This window comes from Pavona decussata, unplaced genomic scaffold (assembly GCF_977016875.1).
Source record: "Pavona decussata unplaced genomic scaffold, jaPavDecu1.1 SCAFFOLD_11, whole genome shotgun sequence".
NCBI lineage: Eukaryota > Metazoa > Cnidaria > Anthozoa > Scleractinia > Agariciidae > Pavona > Pavona decussata.
In genome coordinates this window covers 2771182-2790524 of record NW_028145434.1, presented here as the reverse complement: position 1 = coordinate 2790524, position 19343 = coordinate 2771182, and the positions used below count along the sequence as shown (strand labels likewise).

The following is a 19343-nucleotide window of genomic DNA, read 5'->3' as shown; positions in this document are numbered from 1 at the left end:
AGTAAAATGGAAATAACAGAAAGGCATAGTTTTAGGTATTGAAAGTGAGAAAATAAATTAGCATGAAAGCATTCAGGTAAAGAGTTTCGCGCGAATGAAACTGAACACGCAAGCGGTTTCCTTTCGCGCGAAACTCTTTACCTGAATGCTTTCATGCTAATTTATTTTCTCACTTTCAATACCTATAAATATGCCTTTCCGTTATTTCCATGTTACTCATTTGACAATGACGATATAAAGTCGTCGAAACGTCATGCTGTTTTACTATTGTTAATTGTCATGTTTACCAAATATTAGTGGACAATGCCACAAACCTTTAGACTACTGCATACCTCAAGCCTCTCCGCCCTCTTTAAACAAATTGTTTAGAGCGACTTCATTAGCTGCATCAAAAATGTCTTGTTATGTCTGTAATTAAAAGATTGTTTAAAATAAACACGAGCATGTGGTTGCAATTTTTTCATTATTTTAAAGGAAGAACACTGGCAAGTATGAAGAGAACAGAAGTGAATACTACCCCCCCCCCCCCCCCCTCCCCAGCCCCAATAAACCTCCCAAATGAAAGGAAACGTTGTCACTGTTTTTGCGGGGCGAAAATATTACGGTAAAACTTTTACCAACCAGGTTTATTGCTGCGAAGCCAGCATTGCACTACATTATTTAAGGTCGCATACAGAACACCCCAACTTGAGCTGCCTGCGCTCGATGCAGAACAATTTTGAGAGATATTTCTCGATCTATCTGGATTTGCTAAAACATTCTGCCTGAGATCTTGGCTGTTCGTAAGTTTTTTTAAGATGTTTAAGCCTTTTTTTTTTTTTTTTTTTGCATTTCTCCTTTGGTTCAGTGTTAAAACTGTAAAAAAAGAGGGGTCATAGTTTTCCTGAACACATCATTAAGCCTAGCGAGGCAAAAAGTCTTGTGAGCTGCAGCTTTTGCCTCGTGTAACGTCTTCCCTGCATTTTTTTTTTTTTTTTTTTTAAGCTAAACGGCTAACTTTATTCGGGGTTCATATTAAGAACTATTCGTTAGGAGGTAACAGGATTCCTTTCGTCTGTAATCAGATTTTACGGGACAAACAAAATGAAACATCTCTTTTTTACCCTTTAATCGATATACTGCGAAAAAGAAAAGAAAAAAGGACATCACTGAAGATAGAAAAAAGATGGAAGAATTAATCAGATGTATGCAATGCAAATATTTGGAACGAAAAAAATGTGTTCTATTTGTCACAGTTACCTTCTGTATTTCTTATTTTTTTCTTTCTTTTTTTTCTGTGTTACAGATACGATAGCAACATTATCGCTTGTTTCTAAGCAGTGTGCAGAGGACGCTTAAAATCAGTAAAAGCACTTCCTTACTAATGTATTCCACCAGTTAAGGTGGCCTGCACCGGTTTTCAGCACTTTTCTGTCCTTTTACTTCAATGGAAGTTAAACTACCCTCAATCAGTTGATACAAAAATAGTGGTAATAAACAACTGCCTGTTAAAAACAGCCTTTAGTGATTAGAACTCGATAAGCTCCAACGTTTTATTTCCATTTTCTTGTTTTTTCTGTTTTTTCTTTTCTTAAGGGCTGAACGGGAAAGGTCTAGAAGTTTGCCGGGAATATTTTCGATTGAACGATTCTGGAAGGGATCGTGTGGTTTAAGTTGGCGGTCAGTATCACCTATTATTCAGGAAAATAATTTAATTGCTGTAATAATAAGTATCTCCTTCAAAAAGCAGACGATAATAAAAAATTAATGCGCTTAAGATTTTATTTTATTTTGTTTTTGTTTGTCCATCTAGCTTAAAGCAGATTCCCTCGAAGTAAAAGTTGTCATCTACTTTCCGTGACTGTTTACTAGTATAGATTTTAAAAAAAAAAATGCAATAACAAATTAGGTCACCATGGACGCTAAAGAGCAACAGATCCACTCAATTAGCCCATATCTGCTTGCAATAAATCAGCATAAAATTTCAAAATAGGGAGTTTATAGTGTCCACAATCAGCAATTTCGTAGCCTGCGTAGCAGTCGTTTCCGTTTCCTTTGAGCCAAACGCCGTTTCCTTTCCTTCCCCTCCCCTTCCCTCTTTCCTACTTTTTTTACTCCGCCCTCGCGCGTCTTTCTACTTACCCCGCTTGGCTCAAAGGAAACGGAAACGACTGCTAAGCAGGCTAGCGATTTTTGTAACTGTAGAGTTCTCCAGACGTCTTCGGTTCATGTTCATATAATGGTCGATATTAATCATTTTAAATACGGAAAAGCTTTGTTATAAAGTGTTTTGACGATAAAATGTCCGTTTGCCAGCGGGTCCAGACCATGGGACGACTCAGTATCAGATATATTTCCCGCCGAACTGGAACTTTCGCGGAAAAAAAATTCGTGGTTATAGAGAGAGTGGCCGAGAGTTTATTTTGATGTTAGGTTTAAAGCAGTTCTTTGGAGATAAACATATAAATAAATTGTGTTGAATTATATTTGGCCTGTTACAGTTTCCTTTAGGCATTATGTAATAAGTTACATTTTGGATGAAGCATTTTGTTTTCGTCATTCCGCAAACTATACGTTGCCTTTCCTATTAATTTTTGTCGGACTTTTAGTTTTTGACCTTTCGATTTCTAGCCTTTTTTGGGTTTCTGAGGCTCTCGGAGGGTTTTCAAAATTTTCATTTTGGAATTAAAAATTAAATTTACTTGATTTTTCTTCAGTTTAGTTATAACAATTGAAGCAATGACTGAACTGAAGGCATTCTACCAAAGCAGGTTTTTCTTAAAACATCGTCGCATGACACATTTAATTTGCCCTTGAGTGCGGGAAAATGTGCAAGTTTTTTCTCCGTGCTTTTTTCCCTTGATTGAACTGAAAAAATCGAAAAACATAGCTTGCTTGTGGGTAGCATTTCGGTTTAAGTTCCTAACATTGGAGGCTTAAAAGTTGAGTTGAGCTGAATTATATTTGGCCCGTTGCTGTTCGGCTTTCGATATCACTGACGTATATTACACCTTATTACACGTCAAGGAGTCACTGTTATTAGCTGACACAATTGAATTAAACTTTCAATAAACCTTGATTATGAAAACTTGTTTGTCTCTTAATTGAATAAAATAATTCTTGGCAAGGAAACTTGATCAAGAAAACTTGTTCGTGTGTAATGGGCCATATTCATAAATTTACTGTTTATTTCGGTCTTTGTGACATCCGATTAGAAAACGATATTTTTTTCGATTTGTCAGAATGTAAAAAAGGAACTGCATCTTCAAAAGTTTGGCTTTTTACAGCGTACGGAGTCTTGGTAAGTACAATTTCGGTGGACTTCTAACTTTCTAACTTTAACGAAAGTAGACTTGAGAAGACATCAGCGCGGTGGGGACTCTTCTATTCGTTTCTCTAGAAGCAGACCTGTTTGGATCGAGGATTTTTATCATGATCGAGAATACGGATGAACTTTATATTAGCTAGTTGAATTTCCCGTTCCAACCATGCCGCCATATAGTTGTACCGCCTCACTCTGGCCACTGTGTGTTTTGATCAGTCATGTTCTTGTCCCAAACACGTCATCGGTGCCTTTAACGGCTGCCTTCTGAGTGTCCGATCGTTATTTCTACATTTTAAGCTCATACATGTTATAAGACCATACGATTTGCAACATTTTGGACAAGAATTCAGAATCCTGTTTACATTTCCTGTGGTTGGGCTTTCGGTCACGAGTTCCTGTTTATTAGATGCTGTGACGTGATTTGAATATTATATTACATTTTCATTAGCCTTGCCACCTCTTGAAATCTACAGTTTTGTTACCTTTGTTAAAACATTTACATCTCAAAAGAAGTAGTTATGTAGGTAGTGACTAAACAGGCTCAAAGTTTATGTTGTCAGTCTATACTTTCGGTTGTTACGGTTAGTTATCAGATGAGAATCCGGTGCACCTCCCAAAGTTTGCCTTGTATTTCTCCAATTTTCTGATTAAATGTGATCGTATAATCTCGTTTACTCGGTAAGGGCGACTAAGTTGTTTGACAAATTAATTTATGTGAGTGATAATTTATTACACAAAACTGAAGGCTTAGACGCACAAGCTAATCTATTCCTCTACTGTAATACAGGGGGAGTTGGTTTGTCTTGTACGACATAATGTAGTCAACTCATACGATTTCATGTATCTCTGTGACCTCCATTTTGGATCCTTGATCCTATCTTGGATGTTTTGATTTCCAGAAAATCACCTCAATTGAACCAAATTACAGTGCAACGCGGTTAATACGGACACCACAGTGACAGGCAAGTGTCCGTATTATCCGGATATCCATATTATGCGGGCTCTCAGAATAAGCGACACGGGCACATGTTTTATAGATAGTTAGGCTAAGTCAGCAGGAGGATGCGTGTTTAGTGTCTCTACTGATCGTGAACTGAAGAAACCTTACGCTCATTCAAATAAACTTCAAATGTTCTCTCAATGCTTCAACCGTCGTTATCATTTAAAATAGTGCGCGACTTTGCACCGCACTGACATTTTTAGTTTGAAGTTTAGTGAGAAGGGCTGAATATTACACAATTTATACAGTGTGGAGAGCCACTGTCCGTAAAGTGAGATTGAATTTGTACGAGAGCGTATCACTCGGGTCTCTTGTCCGTGTTAACCTGTCCATATTTTTGTTGACTGTTCTTAATATGAGGGTGACCGTATTAAGCGGGTGTGCGGAAAGCGGGGTTCCAATGTAACTAAAATTGACTGCTGCCGATTGCAACAGCATATTTGAAGAAAAAAAATGCGAAAAGAGGTAGTATTCGGTAAAAATTGCTATATTTGGCCTACATAAAACCTGGATACTTTTACAGCATCACTTCTCGTGCTAAAGGAAGAAAGCGATTTAAACATTCAAAATATGTTGGACGAAAATACGAGCAGCTACTGAAAGCCTTGGTCCCGTAAAATAAAAGCTGGTAAAGAAATTTCCAGAAAAGTTGTTGCTTCCTTCAAAACTGCTATATCCAATGGTTAAATCTCAGTGTGAAATTTCTGTTTTGCAGAAAATTTTTAGTTTTTTTTTGTGAACCGCTAAGGGGAACACAAAGAAGTGTTTTTACAGCTTACCTCGGTGAGTAATTTGCATTATGCCTATCATAAATTTCTTTTGGAAAAATGATTACCCATTAATTACATACAGCCGCTCCTTAGCTTGGTAGCAATGTCCTCAATTTCCTCAGAAAAATTCTATTGTTCTGAATAAGTCATTAAGTCTTCATACAAACTTCGAGTACTCGGTAATGGTGAGTTTTGTTTTATGTCATACTCATATGGACAATACTGTTTATTTTAATTCACTAAAATTAAATCTCGTTGTGTAATTTCCCTGTCGCAGGATTGTTGTTTTCTGTTAAAACCTCGGAGGATCATGGAGAAGAGTTTCTGACAACTTTACTTGGTGAGTATTTTGCGTTGTGGCGATAGTAAATCGTGCTACAATTACGAATTCCTGTTTACCAAAAGCACCCCCGTGTACTCGGTGGTGATGAACCAGATCTTTAATACAATTTTGTATAGAAGATGGTTTTATATTAGGAGAATAAAACTAAACCTCATTGCATGATTTCCCTACCACAGGATTGTTATTGTTTTTCTGAAAGACCCAACCGAGGAACACGAAAAACAGTTTTTTGGAAACTAGCGTTGGTAAGTACTTCACATTTAAATGAAATACAAATTGGTCATTTTAAAGAAATCTTGGCCTCTTAGGCTAAATACTCCGTGTATTCGTGATGTTACAGCCATACCCAGTTAATGAGTACGAAAAGTGAAGCAATAGAAAAAAAAAAAACAGTTGCAAAAGGCTTGCTATTCGTGTCTTCTTCATGCCAAGCCTGCTGTGCTTGGTTTAGCCTCTAACTCCGTAGCGCTTACGCAAAGTCATTGCGCGTGGGAATACAGGAAAGAAAAGTTTCCAAATTTCAGGGGTTTTTTTTGTACACCTTAAATAACAAGCGAGTACCCTGGAACGACCTGTCCTAAACTTTTGTTATTGTGTTCATAGTCTAGATTAAAAAAGTAAAAGCCAGTTTACATGGCTCAAATATGGCTAAGATATGGATGCGTGAAATGAGTCATGAGTCGAAATTGAAATGTTCAAAATTATATTGTTGTAGTAAACAGGTGAGTCGAATATTTTTTGAAGTTGATCTATTTGCTTCCACTCTTGTTGCGACCTTTTTTCCTCACTGTTGCCTGGTAAAGCCTCCACCAGTTAAAAAAAAACGCTGCTTTTGCTGGGAAGACACTCCTTCTCTAAAACAAAACGTCAGAAACTATCAGCTCCTTTCAACCATTATTTAAACTATTTTTTTTTATAACACGTCACTGATTGCAGAAAGCTCTCGGTCACCATGTTCCTTTTTTCGGCATCACCCGTCATCGTCAGATGTACAACAAGAAGTAAAATATCGATCAGTCTCAGTGTCTACTATTTATTCAAGTCACATGAAATAACAGCTTTGCAGCAGGCATATATTTTTAAAAGCTGTAATGGTTATAATGCCTGTTTTTTGTGTCTTGTCCAAAAGACGTGCTAGTCTACGTTCTCCTTGGATTTGGATCGTTCGAAAGTGAAATTTTTTTGCCCTACAGTTTATTGCAGATGTTATTTCAGTGATATGTCCGGCTTTTGTCAATCCATAATTATAATGTGTTTATAAGTTCGTTGCAGTCTAGACGAGGCACCCCTTTTCCTCCCCGTCTTTGAAACAGAATTACGTGAAAAAGCTCGCATCGAATATGATATTGCCAAGGAAAAAGGTTATCTAAAGAACTTCAAGATTAAATGGGAACCACTAATTCGCAACAAATTCATCGAAGACGTGGTTATTTGAGGGACCCCTTGAATCACTTTCCACTACTTTTTTTTGCTGTTGTTCTATTTTTGTCGTTTTTCTTTCGATCGTTTCTTTTTGCTTACCTATTCATACTGCAATATTGTAAATAATTAACAATAAAAACAAAAACTAGAGGAGTGTGTGGATGGGTTGTTATCTAGATACCTTTTTAGTAGTGCAATGCAAGTGGCTTTTGTACTGTAATGTAAATAATGTCAGTTATAATATTGTATAAAAAAAAGTTGGTAGTGGAGATACAGTGTTATTATTGTAAATAGTGTTTTTGTTGTTAGTACCGTAGTATAGTATAGTATGCTTATATTGTAAGTACAGTTAGAACTGTAATTATCGCTATTAGTGTAAATCAGTGTTAGCAGTGTTTAGTATTGTATTAATAGTGTTACATTATGCCAATAAAAATTAAAACAAATTATAATGTGTTTTGAAACAAGGCTATTACGTACACACAAACTGGGCTTATTTCAGTTTTGAAATGAGCATTAATTATTTACCATAAATGGCGTAATGTTTACTCACTGTACGTTATAAATAGGCCTTATCACGGTTTTCGACGCCATTTTGAGGGGTAGGCAAACAGGCTTGAAATAACAGTGTTTGAATGAAAATCCGATGTCAAATAATTTTCATACAACATCGCTTCTGAAAAATTCATGAATTGGAAACTTTTAGCACTAGGAAAAGGATTTTAAGAACAAAATTGGAGGGATGTAGCTGTGACAGAAAGCGTCCAGTCGTGTTTTGAACTTTGCATACATTTCCCTGTATTTTTTCCCGCGAACTATTTTTAGTAGCAGTTCACGGCAGGTTCGCTATACAGACAAATGTATGGAAAGTTCAAAACACGACTGGACGCATTCTGTCACAAGCCGAAATTCACTCGATCGCTTTTTCGTTGTTGTTGATATTGCTGGTGCAGATAAATGTAAATGCCATCAAAATTTTGACGGAATACCTGGTTTTTTAGTTTTTCCTTTTTTTTTTTGCGTTTAATTTACGATACGTTTTGCAAAATAATTACGTTTCGCTACATATCAAACTTAGATTGATTTTTGATTTTTTTTTTAAGGTTTGATAATTAATATGTAATTTGTCAAGTTTGCTCTCCTTTGCTAGTTAAGCTTGTATCTACCGAGTAATCACGCTAAGTGGCATGCGTTTTAACCGCGCTATATAGTGAAGATCAATAAATCGCAACGAGACCCTGCAAACACATACTTCACCCTGATCAAATATCCAGCTTTCCTCAAGTTAAATCTACTACCGTAATTCCAATTTTCACTCATTGACTCATGACTCACGAATCACTGACTCATTTGACTTTTTGATGCTTTGTTCTCATCTTATGGAGCCAGCTAGAGACGCCTAAAGAGATTTTTCCTTTTGATTCTGCTCTTGAATTATTCCCAGAATGAATATTCAGATGAAAGTGATTGAACGCTATGTGCCATAAAAGGGTGTCTGTCATCCCTTTTCTGGGGCGTCACACATTTTGATAACGGCCACGTCCCGTCTCCATTTAATATACATTTGATATTTTATTCTACGTGGAAAGCTCTCGGTCGCCATCTTTCCCGTTTTCGGCATCACGCGTTGTCGCCAGATGTTCAAAAGAAGTGGAAGATCGTTCAGTGTTATTCCCTGGACTTTATTCATCTCACCTGAAATAAAAGCACGTAGAATTATTTTTAAACGCAGTAACGATCGCAATCATGATGTTTCTGTTTTTCGTTTACCGGAAATAGCATTCGGATTTTGATCGTGGGAAAGTGAGATTCATTCGTCGAAAATAATTCGTCCCCCTCTAATGTTGATCTGCATATGACGCATTTCAAGAAAATATCGGGATTCAACATTAATGAAGAAAGCAAGAAAGGGGAAGTGGGTTGAGATCGTATCGCCTGAAAATTCAAATTCAGAAAAAATTGACGAGGGCAAAATTACAGGAGGCTTACTTATGTTATTTTGGGGAAACAAAAGTCGAAGGTTTATTCGATAGCTTTTGTTTCACTGAATATTGCTTGTATTGTAAGATTTATACGCCAACAATGATTATGTTTATCGGATTTCATTCGTTTGTTTTTTGGTGTTTTTTTTTCTCCTTGTCATTTTAGAGATATGATCCCAAAAACTGAATTAATCACTTTCGTCTAAGCTAAAGAAAATATTTTTTTTGGTAATCTACGGACTACGAACTGCAGCTCGTGAATAAAGAAATTGTTTTTCTGCAACAAACTTGACTATAAGTAATATGACTTTCCTTGAAGACTACAAAATAGAAATTGAATGTATATTCTCAACAAACAATTGATCGAGAATAATTCTGAGGTTAAACACCCTTTCAGACCAGTTTCCATCACGTCTTAAAATAATCTTATGAAATAAACTTTGTTTAGAATTTCCTTTTCCGGTTACATTTACAAGACGATTCAGACGTGTCCTCCGTTGGTTACGGAGGTCTCTGTCGTGAATTGTAATAACACTTGTCGTGAATTGTAATAACGTACCTATCGTGAATTGTAATCACCTGTTGTCGTAATTTGTTATAATCCGAGCTGTCGTAAATTGTAATACCACGTTGTCGTGATTTGTAATAAGTCTTAAGAGTGGCGGTCAGAAAATATCAAGCATTTGGTGGCAGAACTCGTGGAATCAATTTCGTCATTTTCTGGCTACAAAAAGCCCTTAAGTAGAAAACAAATTTGACGCCTTACGTTTTCTCTAGGAGCGCTTAACGTTCGAGAAAACTGAGATAAACAAATTTGACCCGCGAGGATCCCGAAAGTACCCGCACGGCAGTGTGAAATTAATATTCTGAACTGACTCTTCCGTCGGCAAGGAAAGAGGATCCATGGTATTTTTATACTCGGTATTGACAGAGAAAGCACCGCACGTTTATAGCAGAGTTTGAACTAGACTTAACCATTATTAACAAAAGCAAACAGAGCTTAGGAAAATGTCCCTTTTCTAAACAGGAAAAATCCCGCAAAAACGGATAAATTTTAAAGATGGTTTTCGCTATGTGGTATAAGACCGATTTTTCTTAAACTTTGCCTTTTAAGTAATGTAACGTTGTTCTTGATAATGTATTAAAATCAGCCTGGGTTTTGAATTAAGCACTTCACACGACCGCTTTGAAGTCACCATAATTGGTTTAAAATTCCGACAACGGCTAAATAAACAACCGTTGTTGCGTTACCGTGACAATAAACAGACTAATTTTACATATACCAAATAAGCGTAATGAAAACGAATTTCTTTTAATCTTTACATCCTTTTTAATTACAATAAGGAAAAGTCCGGTCTTGGAACTGATTTTTCTCGTTTGCGCTGTGAGGTTTTTGCTTATAAAACCATATCGATCTAGTACGGACCAGTAAGCGTCTCGATGTCCATTTCTTGAGTTCGCTCAGGTGTCAGATTGCCAATGAAACCGCATCAAAAGGAAATCTGTGGGGTTGAAGTTCTCCCCTATGGCTATGGTAAAATGCACGCCGAAATAAAAATTGGATACCGGTCAAACTTTCCTATTCTGTTTTTAATTCGCTAAATAGTTAGGGTTGTGTTTCACAAATTCCGAAATCACCAATTATCAGTGAATATTAACTAGAAATACGTGACTCGCAAAACCTCGCGAAGCTGGGGCTGGGTGGAAAGCCCTCTTTCGTGTTGTAGCATCAAATGAGGAGATTAAAAGGTTTCTGAACATAGCAACTATTTTGATGAGCATGGTCTTTTCGTAGTTCCACGGGCTAGTTTGCGGTTAAAAATCTATTTCTGACGCGATGAAATGCACAACGGGCGTGAAGCGCTGTCGTGTTCGATGAATTTATTTCCCACGGAAAATTATTTTACCGCGGCCACAAAACGTGTAATTTCTTCAATGCAATCTTTCACAAAAAAAGATTTCTGGAAGAAAGGGAAAAGATTCTGGAGAGATAGTTCTGCATCAGTGAATATTGATGAACATTGCAGTTGAAATTTGATCATGCACGCATATTTTTTCCGATGTATGCAAATTTTTTTCAGACGACGCCAGACAGTCTGACGTCATTGCGGACACCTTCAACTAAATATACAAACATACATATATACTAGAAATACGTGACTCGCAAAACCTCGCGAAGCTGGGGCTGGATGGAAAGCCCTCTTTACTCGTATTGTAGCATCAAATGAGGAGATTAAAAGGGGCATAGGAAATTTTTTTTTCTTTTTTTGATGAGCATAGTCTTTTCGTAGTCCCACAGGCTAGTTTGCGGTTGAAAATCTATTTCTGACGCTGGACGTAATGTACAACGGGCGTGCAGCGCTGTCGTGTTCGATGAATTTATTTCCCACGGAAAATTATTTTACCGCGGCCACAAAACGTGTAATTTCTTCAATGCAATCTTTCACAAAAAAGATCTCTAAAAGAAAGGGAAAAGATTCTGGTGAGATAGTTTTGTATCCAGTGAATATTGATGAACATTGCAATTGAAATTTGATCATGCACGCATTTTTTTTCCGATGAATGCAAATTTTGCTCCAGACGACGCCAGACAGTCTGACGTCATTCATACTTTGTTTTTCACTGGTGCCAGGCAACAGTGCGGACACCTTCAAAGATATATATAAACATACATATATATAAATATATTTTTCGCTCGAATTCGCACGGCTTAGTCCGCTCGGGCCGGCTCGGCCCGACAAATTTATTAACCTCGCTACGCTCGGGCCTTCGGCCCTCGCTTCGCGAGGAATAAATATATTTCGCGCGGCTTAGCTCCACTCGGGCCGGCTCGGCCCGACAAATTTATTAACCTCGCTACGCTCGGGCCTTCGGCCCTCGCTTCGCGAGGAATAATATCTAAAGTAAATTGAATTAGTAAAGCAATTACGGAAACTGGAAAATTTGTCACTTTAAATTTGGTTTGATATTCTTGTGCTGTCATGGAAGCATGGAGGTGTTCTTTTAGCTCCTTGGTCGGAGGTCCTTGCTCTTACGACCCCAGAGACAGGAGCAGATCAACTGAAGTAAACTAGTGCAAAAGGAACATCGCCGGTCACAAGTCTTCCTTGTCAATAGCCGATGTAGAAACCGAAATTGAACTTATTCTGACAAGAATGTTTATCTCCTTCACCACGAATGTTTATCTCCTTCACTTTTTGAAAATGACGATTTGTCTTCGACACCGTTCGTCTCTGGGCATTGGCTGGCGCCGAGGTCAGTTCAAATAGGTGTCAAATTTCTCCTCCGGTATCGAGCCATGACAGCCAGGCGCAAAAAGTCGCAAAACTAGAACGAGGACTTGGAAAAAATTCGTGTCATTTGCTATGGAAGAAACTAGGACTATTTATTCCAGTTGGTTCAGGTTTGCGTTTAGATAATTTCCATTACCTTTTATGTATAATAAACTGTAAAAACGTCTGATGTAACACGTTACTTTTTTGCACATTCGGTCTTTTCCAGCACAAAATATTAGTATTCAGATGTATTTTCAGTTCATCAGATGCGGAGAAAGCCGTTAATTAGATTAGACGTGAAGTTTTCAGTGTTATTTATTTATTTATTTATTTATTTATTATTTTTATTTTTCTGTGCTTGGAACCCTAGTTCTAGTGCTACTGACTGTGGTGGACAACTTTTTGTTCACTACCTCGTAAAAAGGTTCTTCTCTTGAGGAAAGTAAGACATCATAGTTAGAGCTTTTCAGGCTTGTGTAACGTCCATGCTAAAGAATTATTATCCCTATTAAAGGAAAGTATTGAAAACTCTTCAATTGAATGAAAAGAAGCCTGATCCCAGCTCTTGAAAGTGTGAAGTTTGTGCCTTCGCCACGCCCTAAAGAGGCCTAATGCTAGGATTTTTAGGTCTGCATGCACCGTCCTTTAATCTTTAGGACAAGGGAAGCAGGTTATGATGGTCTAAGTGAAATGAATAGGCTGAAATTAAAAAGAAATAAGGTTATGTATCTAATTAAGCCACCCCCACCCCCCTTCCCCCTCTATCTTAGGAAGAAGTAAATTTTCGCTCTACACTTCAATCAGCGAGTGTAGGTTTTTAAGTCTGTTCCTCCGGTGTATCTTTCGCATTGACGGCTTTTGTTGCTGGTCGCTACGAAAAAGAAAATTCAATAAAAAACTACGGGTATTAGTCATTTGCGCAAAAGTTGTCACAAAGAGTTCGTTATTCTAGATGAGCAGCTGGTATATAAAGCCATACTGTTAAACGCATCCGTAACAAGGGGAGGGGCAGGGGGGGCTCGAGCCGCGACCCCCCCCCCCCCCCTTCCAGAGTTTTAAGAAGTGTAAAAAACCAAGGTGTCAAAAAATAAATAATTAAAAAACAGTAATAATGTACAGCAATCAATCTTGAATTCTGACGCTGCGAGTGCCTTTTCACAACCTTTAATAAATTGTTTATTACCTGACAGTTTCCTCCGCTAACATTTGGCTAACATTTATACAACAGCAGCAAAGGCAGTCCTTCCTTGCGAATCGGAAATAAGACGACGGTGATGGTAGCGAATTCGAAAACATCATTAAGAGAATTCGCGTTCTTTTAAACTTCATCGCGATAATTCCAGCTCCCACCTTTTTTTTTTTTTTTAATTTTAGGCCAATCTTCTTGCGGAAGGATTCTTACTGCCTGATTCACTGGAAAAAGAGAAAGGGAAATTTGTCGTCGTATTTTTACGTCCTCCTTCAAACGTGAACAAGTTAGGCAATTTCACGTGGTAGTCCGTACAATGACAGCAAAGGGTCGAAAAGAAATGTACCAAAAGTGTGATGCAAGTGCAAAGTTATTGTTTTGCTTACTATACCTGCTCCTTTTTTAATGTTCCCAATTTGCTTCCCCCACCCTAGTTGTTTTAGCCTGACTACGGGCCTGTTAATGCAATTCTTCCCGTCCCCCACCCCTTCCCTACTGCCTACTGCCATATCTCAGCGACGATCTAACTAATTTGCATATTTGCTGTCACGCAACATTGTTAGACATGTCTGAATCTTTTCGATATCTTCTCTTCCCGTCGATAATGGATAAAAGGAAGCGAGGGGAAAACAGAAATCTTTCTGATAAAGGAAGATAGGAGCATTATTGAAGGCCTTGAAGCTGTAATTGGCAGTTTGCCCGTCGCATCGGTTTGTTTGCACGGGCAGTTATTTGATTCCGCCAAACGATGTCGTGGTCGAAATGAGCCAACTTTAACGACCTTTTGTGAAAATCTCAATGGAGAACCCAGCCTGATATTAAGGTATGAAGTACATCAAGGCAATTGTTACTGAAAGCCAACGTGTGAGAATATTTCGAGTTATACCACATACTGAAATGTGTGCTTGACCTTTGGCACTACATTGCAGAGTTCGCCAGCTGTAAAAATATGCCGCTGGTTTTAAATTGTTTAAATTTGCCAGATATCATTACAAACACAAATTCATCGGTTATCATATCAGAAAGAGATTGTCTTTCGATATATGGAATCCCGATTTTCGTACGCTTCTTCTAAAACAAACGCGGAGACAATTAAAAGTGGCGATTTTCCGGTTTTAAATTCAATCATTTTTCAGTTCACAAGGCTTCGATCGATTTTCCTGATTTTCTCAAAACGCAAATGTTTCTGGCCAATTTAAGCCACACCATGATTCTTACTTTAGTAAAACCTTATTATGGACAAAAGATGAAAGAAATCGACTCTGCTAAGTTTCGCCAGAAAATTCAGATTTTGCTCGATTTTTCCTGACCGCCACTCTTAAGAACAAACAATTACAAAAGAAAATATAAAAAATGACACAAGTAAAACAACCTTTATTTTGATCCATGTGTATTTTTTTAAAAATTTGAAACACAAAATCCAGCTTACTTTCGTAACATTTGTTTACGCTTTGAAATTGAAGCAAGACAACGTTTTAACTGACCCGAACAGTATAATTTGTCAGGCACCCTTGGTTGGGCAAAATTATTCCTCTGACCGTATTTCAGCTGCGTGACTTTTCTAAAATACGACAAAAGTACGCTTTTTCATAACAAAGTATTTTAAAAATATGAGTGGTGAATGAATACATTTGGACAAGGAAGTCTCATTCTTTTTAAAATGCTCTGCAAGCGTGTTCAACTTGTCTCAACGTATGAGAGTCACGTACATACTTGACACTCGGTTGTAAATAACAGTTCCTTGAAGACTTCTCAGAACGAAATCTTCAAAAACAACATTTGAAGAAAACGTTACTCTATTCAAACAGAGATTACGCTACAGAGGTTACCCCGATAACCTTAAAGATAAAATTCTCTCGCACGGTCAATAACAGAGAAAGAATGTCGGCCCTACAAAACAAACAAAAAACGCGCAAAAACATTTTGCCGTTTGTTGCAGAATATCGGCGCCCTTCTGTGCTTTACCTAAAAACCATTCAGATGAGTAAATGGCACTTGATAGAAAATCAGCCTCTGCTAAGAGAGATCTACAAAGACCCTTCCTACTTTCGTACGAAAAAGGGAGATCTTTGAAAGACGGCGTATTCGTAAGAGCAAATTAGCTTTGTAGGTGATATTCTTCCTATCTCGACCAATAGGAGCCGTGTTTGGCCTGTCATTTTACCATCATTGTATAATTGTTTGTTCTTAAGACTTATTACAAATCACGACAACGTGGTATTACAATTCACGACAGCTCGGATTATTACAAATTACGACAACAGGTTATTACAATTCACGATAGGTACGTTATTACAATTCACGGCAACTGTTATTACAATTCACGACAGGTATTACAATTCACGACAAGTGTTATTACAATTCACGACAGGTATTACCAGGGCTTCTGATATTATGCGATGTTGCGATTTCGCATAATTGACCTAAAATCGCAACAAATCGCATAATTCATGAAAAATCGCAGAATTTGTACAAAATCGCACAATTTAAGAAAAAAAGAGCAAAAATCTCGCTTTATGTTAAGTTCTCCGATAATTTAAGCGTTATCTCAAGGAGTTTTTTCTTTCAAAGGGCGTCAAAAATCACCTGGAAGCGTTCGTTTGTTGATTAAGCGAACAAACAGGCGTTCTGTGCTTTATTTTACATGCTGGGGACCTGGTGCTGGTTTTCAATATTAAACAAGTGATCATTGGCCCAGAACAAACAATCCTTTTATGTAAATACGCCAATCACAATCATTGATATATTTTTAAGATGTCATTCGATCCCTTCATACTTGCGATGTAGGTATTAGCATGAAAACTGCTTGATAATCGCTTGCAATATGTAGTTATTTTGTTTTAATTGAAACAAACATCCTCATTATGGATAAGTTTGTTGTTAAAACGCTGAGCGCTTCTTCGCAGGAGAAAAAAAAGATCGCACCTTCCTGTAAATATTTCGGCAAAAGACAGGGCAAGAAAGTACCCGAAGGAACGTTTCATGTTGACGATGGTCTGTTGTTTACGCTGCGAGCAGTGTCTCCTTTGATCTTCCTAGATGTTTTGCTCTTCGTGCAACAGAGTAGTTGATCATCTTCGAAAGTTTGTGGTTAACAAGCACATTGAAGCTGAGTCACACAAGCGGAACGCGGAAAAAAATGCGGATGGGAAGCAACAAACGCTGACTTGACCAAATTAGCAATATCTGATTTTTAATAATTTGAAATGAGGCAACAAATGATTTATTTCTGCTGTTTCTCTATTTCGTGCTCTAATTGCTTCTTGAACAGCAAAAAATGGATTGTGCTCCTCTTAGACCTAATAAAACAAGGTTAAATTAGCTTATATGAAATCGCATAATTTGCCGCATAATAGACCTTACTTGCCGCATAATGAGACTTAAAAGTGCCGCATAATTTCCAAATTTTTTCCGCACCCTATCAGAAGCCCTGTGTAATTACAATTCACGACGGTATTACAATTCACGACAGAACAGATGTTAGAGGTCTGGGTCTATAATAATATTTGTAAGATTTCAAATTAGATTACAAGCTTTCTAGGCTAATTTCGGAAACAGTTTTCAACGAAACTTTCAGAACATAAAATTATACAATTTCGCAGGGCCAACTGATTTTGCAGCTCAGTTTTGTGCTGGTTTTACTGCTCAGTGCTGTACACGATTCGCCGAAAAGAACTTCTGGCAACTGATTATTAAAAAAGCCTTTACTGGGGCACCCAACATTCTATTTCGGTGAATATCTCTTCAGATCTAGATGGCCTTGATCGCCTCAGACATTTGGATGTAGTTGTTAGAAAATCTGCAGTTTTCCAGTTTTCGTCGGCAAAAAACCAAGTCCAAATTTCGTAATTTCAAAATTCATAAAACGATTTCGTCTCGTTTTCTGAGGAACACGTATGTCGCTAAAAATACCAAAAATACCAGCTAGTACTTTCGTAAAACCAATAACAGGTAGTAAATTAGTATAAGGAATAGAATAAATTGCCTAAGAGTGCATAAAAGTAAATAAATACATAAATAAATAAATTAATTAATAAATAAATAAATAAAATGGCTTGCAAGACCTGAGAAGAAGAACCCCTGACATAGCCTTTTTTTGCGGCAATCTATACGTTAACTGTACAACTTACGTTGGCTTTGGCTCTAAAGTTCTCCATATTTTCTTTTCATTTTCCGTTCATAATCTTCGATTTAGTCCAGTAATATTCGGTAATGATGAATCGGTTGTTTAATGACCAATTTTAAATGCACAATCTGTTTTTAATGTATACAATTAATACTTACAGCGTAATTTCCCTGTTTCAGGACTGTTATGATCATTTGTTAACGCTTTAGGAGAACACTAAGAAGCGGTTTTGACGGCTAAAGTCGATAAGCAATTTGTATTCTGGCGACAGAATTTACGTGCACTAGCCTGTTCGTGGAAGTGTAATAACAGATTTTATTAATCGTTCAAAAATAGAAGAAAAAAATAGCAGGAACCTGGATACAAGCAATTACTCTACACACAGTTTACTTTTTCTGGTAAAAATTGTAAAAAAAAAAAAAAAAAATGCGCGAAGAGCAAAACACGCCAGCAAAACGCAAACCACGCAGGCGCCAGCATGGAATTAGCCAGCTTAGTATCTTTAGTAGAACTCAAGGAGTGTCGAGGAAACATGTCTTTTCGTTCAATCTCCTGTATTTCTCCAAAACGCCATTATCACAGAATGTAATAAATCATTAATCGGCCATGTTAATCTCTTTATTCTGTCCCAATAGTGAATGAGGCGAAAGGAAAATAATGTACTGTTCCTTATTCTTCCCATCCGCTTGCAATCTGTGATTCTGTTATTAGAAAACATCATGAATATTAACATACAGGAAATTATGTCTTAAACAGAAGATGTTGTTAATTCGTATTTTACCTTTAGCATCCAGTTGTATGTAGAGTAATTAACACAGGCATTACGCTTTAAGGAATAGCGACAGCTGATGCATAAAATTAACATAAAAATTACTTGTTCCATAGGGGTTTTAGCCCGAACTCCCAGCATACATGGCGCACAGTCAAAAAGACACTGCAAGTGACAATGACGTCACACCAGCTGATGAGGAAACATTGGATTTTGATGACGACACTTTAAGAGGTGAGAAGAAACGTTTGGCTCTTTTCTACCAGAAGATTTCAATGTATAAACCCAGCAAAGTTCAGATACCCTCCCCTAGTTTGGCTTACTATACGTGCGGTGTGCTAGTGCCGCCATCTTGGATAATGAACACCGAGTAAGGCTAGAGCGTCTCGTCCCAGTTCACTACGTTTTGTGAATTGAAAGCACGTGTAAGAATTTATCCAAGGGTCAATTTGGTAAAACTTTTACAATTGTAGTTTAAAGCTGGGCCTTTCGGTTTACACAGGTGCACTAAGAGAAACTCAATGAAAAGTATCGTTCAACTCTTCAAATGTTTATTAGCTCTATTTGTTTTTTTTTTTTTTTTGGATTTCCACTGATTCATATGTGCAGTTTAAATAACGCAATTTTATATTATCATTATTGAGTTCATTTTCCGCATGAGCATGTAATAACAAGGGCCTAAGATTCTTAGCTACAAGTTTGAGTCAAATTGGTCCCAGCGTTCACAACAAAACGCCATTATATTGCGCTGCAGGCTATCTACTAATACACTATCTTCTTAATTTCTTAATTTTAGCAATAGCAGAGGTTTACAAAAGTGAGGGTAATGACAGTTACAGACAGGACGATTTCAACAACGCAATCTACTTCTACACAGAAGGAATCAAAGTAGACTGCAAGGATAAGGAACTGAAAGCCCAACTGTACAGCAACAGGGCAAACGGTTATTTTTGTTCGGGTGAGAAGTTTTTGTTAACTTAAATTCTTCAATCGAACCCGCATCAATATGCTAGCTTTCTCCTTATACTTTATTCTTTCACAGGGAACTATCCTGATTCCTTGAGTGATGCAAAAGTTGCCTGTTCCTTACAGCCATCTTATTTGAAAGCGATCTTCAGAGGTACAAGTAAATAAAAGTGGATATATTATTGGAATGGATAATA

General features: G+C 37.4%; 1 protein-coding gene and 1 long non-coding RNA gene across 6 annotated transcripts in view; one reads left to right on the top strand and one right to left on the bottom strand.

Annotated features, from left to right (window-relative positions):
• LOC146488192 (uncharacterized) overlaps positions 1–19343 on the top strand; it is a 256677-nt gene that overhangs the window by 45290 nt on the left and 192044 nt on the right. The window contains exons 1-3 of one of the 5 annotated variants that reach the window (XM_085121893.1): positions 18296–18414; positions 18977–19138; positions 19223–19300. The exons of 2 other annotated variants lie outside the window; for them this stretch is intronic. In XM_085121893.1, the coding sequence (XP_084978019.1) occupies positions 18324–18414; positions 18977–19138; positions 19223–19300 (331 nt within the window). In that variant the 5' untranslated portion in view covers positions 18296–18323. Of the gene's footprint in view, positions 1–18295; positions 18415–18976; positions 19139–19222; positions 19301–19343 lie in introns of those variants that run through there. 2 more of the 5 variants (XM_085121877.1, XM_085121887.1) reach the window with 2 other exon arrangements.
• LOC146488194 (uncharacterized) overlaps positions 1–19343 on the bottom strand; it is a 140109-nt gene that overhangs the window by 7396 nt on the left and 113370 nt on the right. The gene's annotated exons all lie outside the window — the stretch shown is intronic.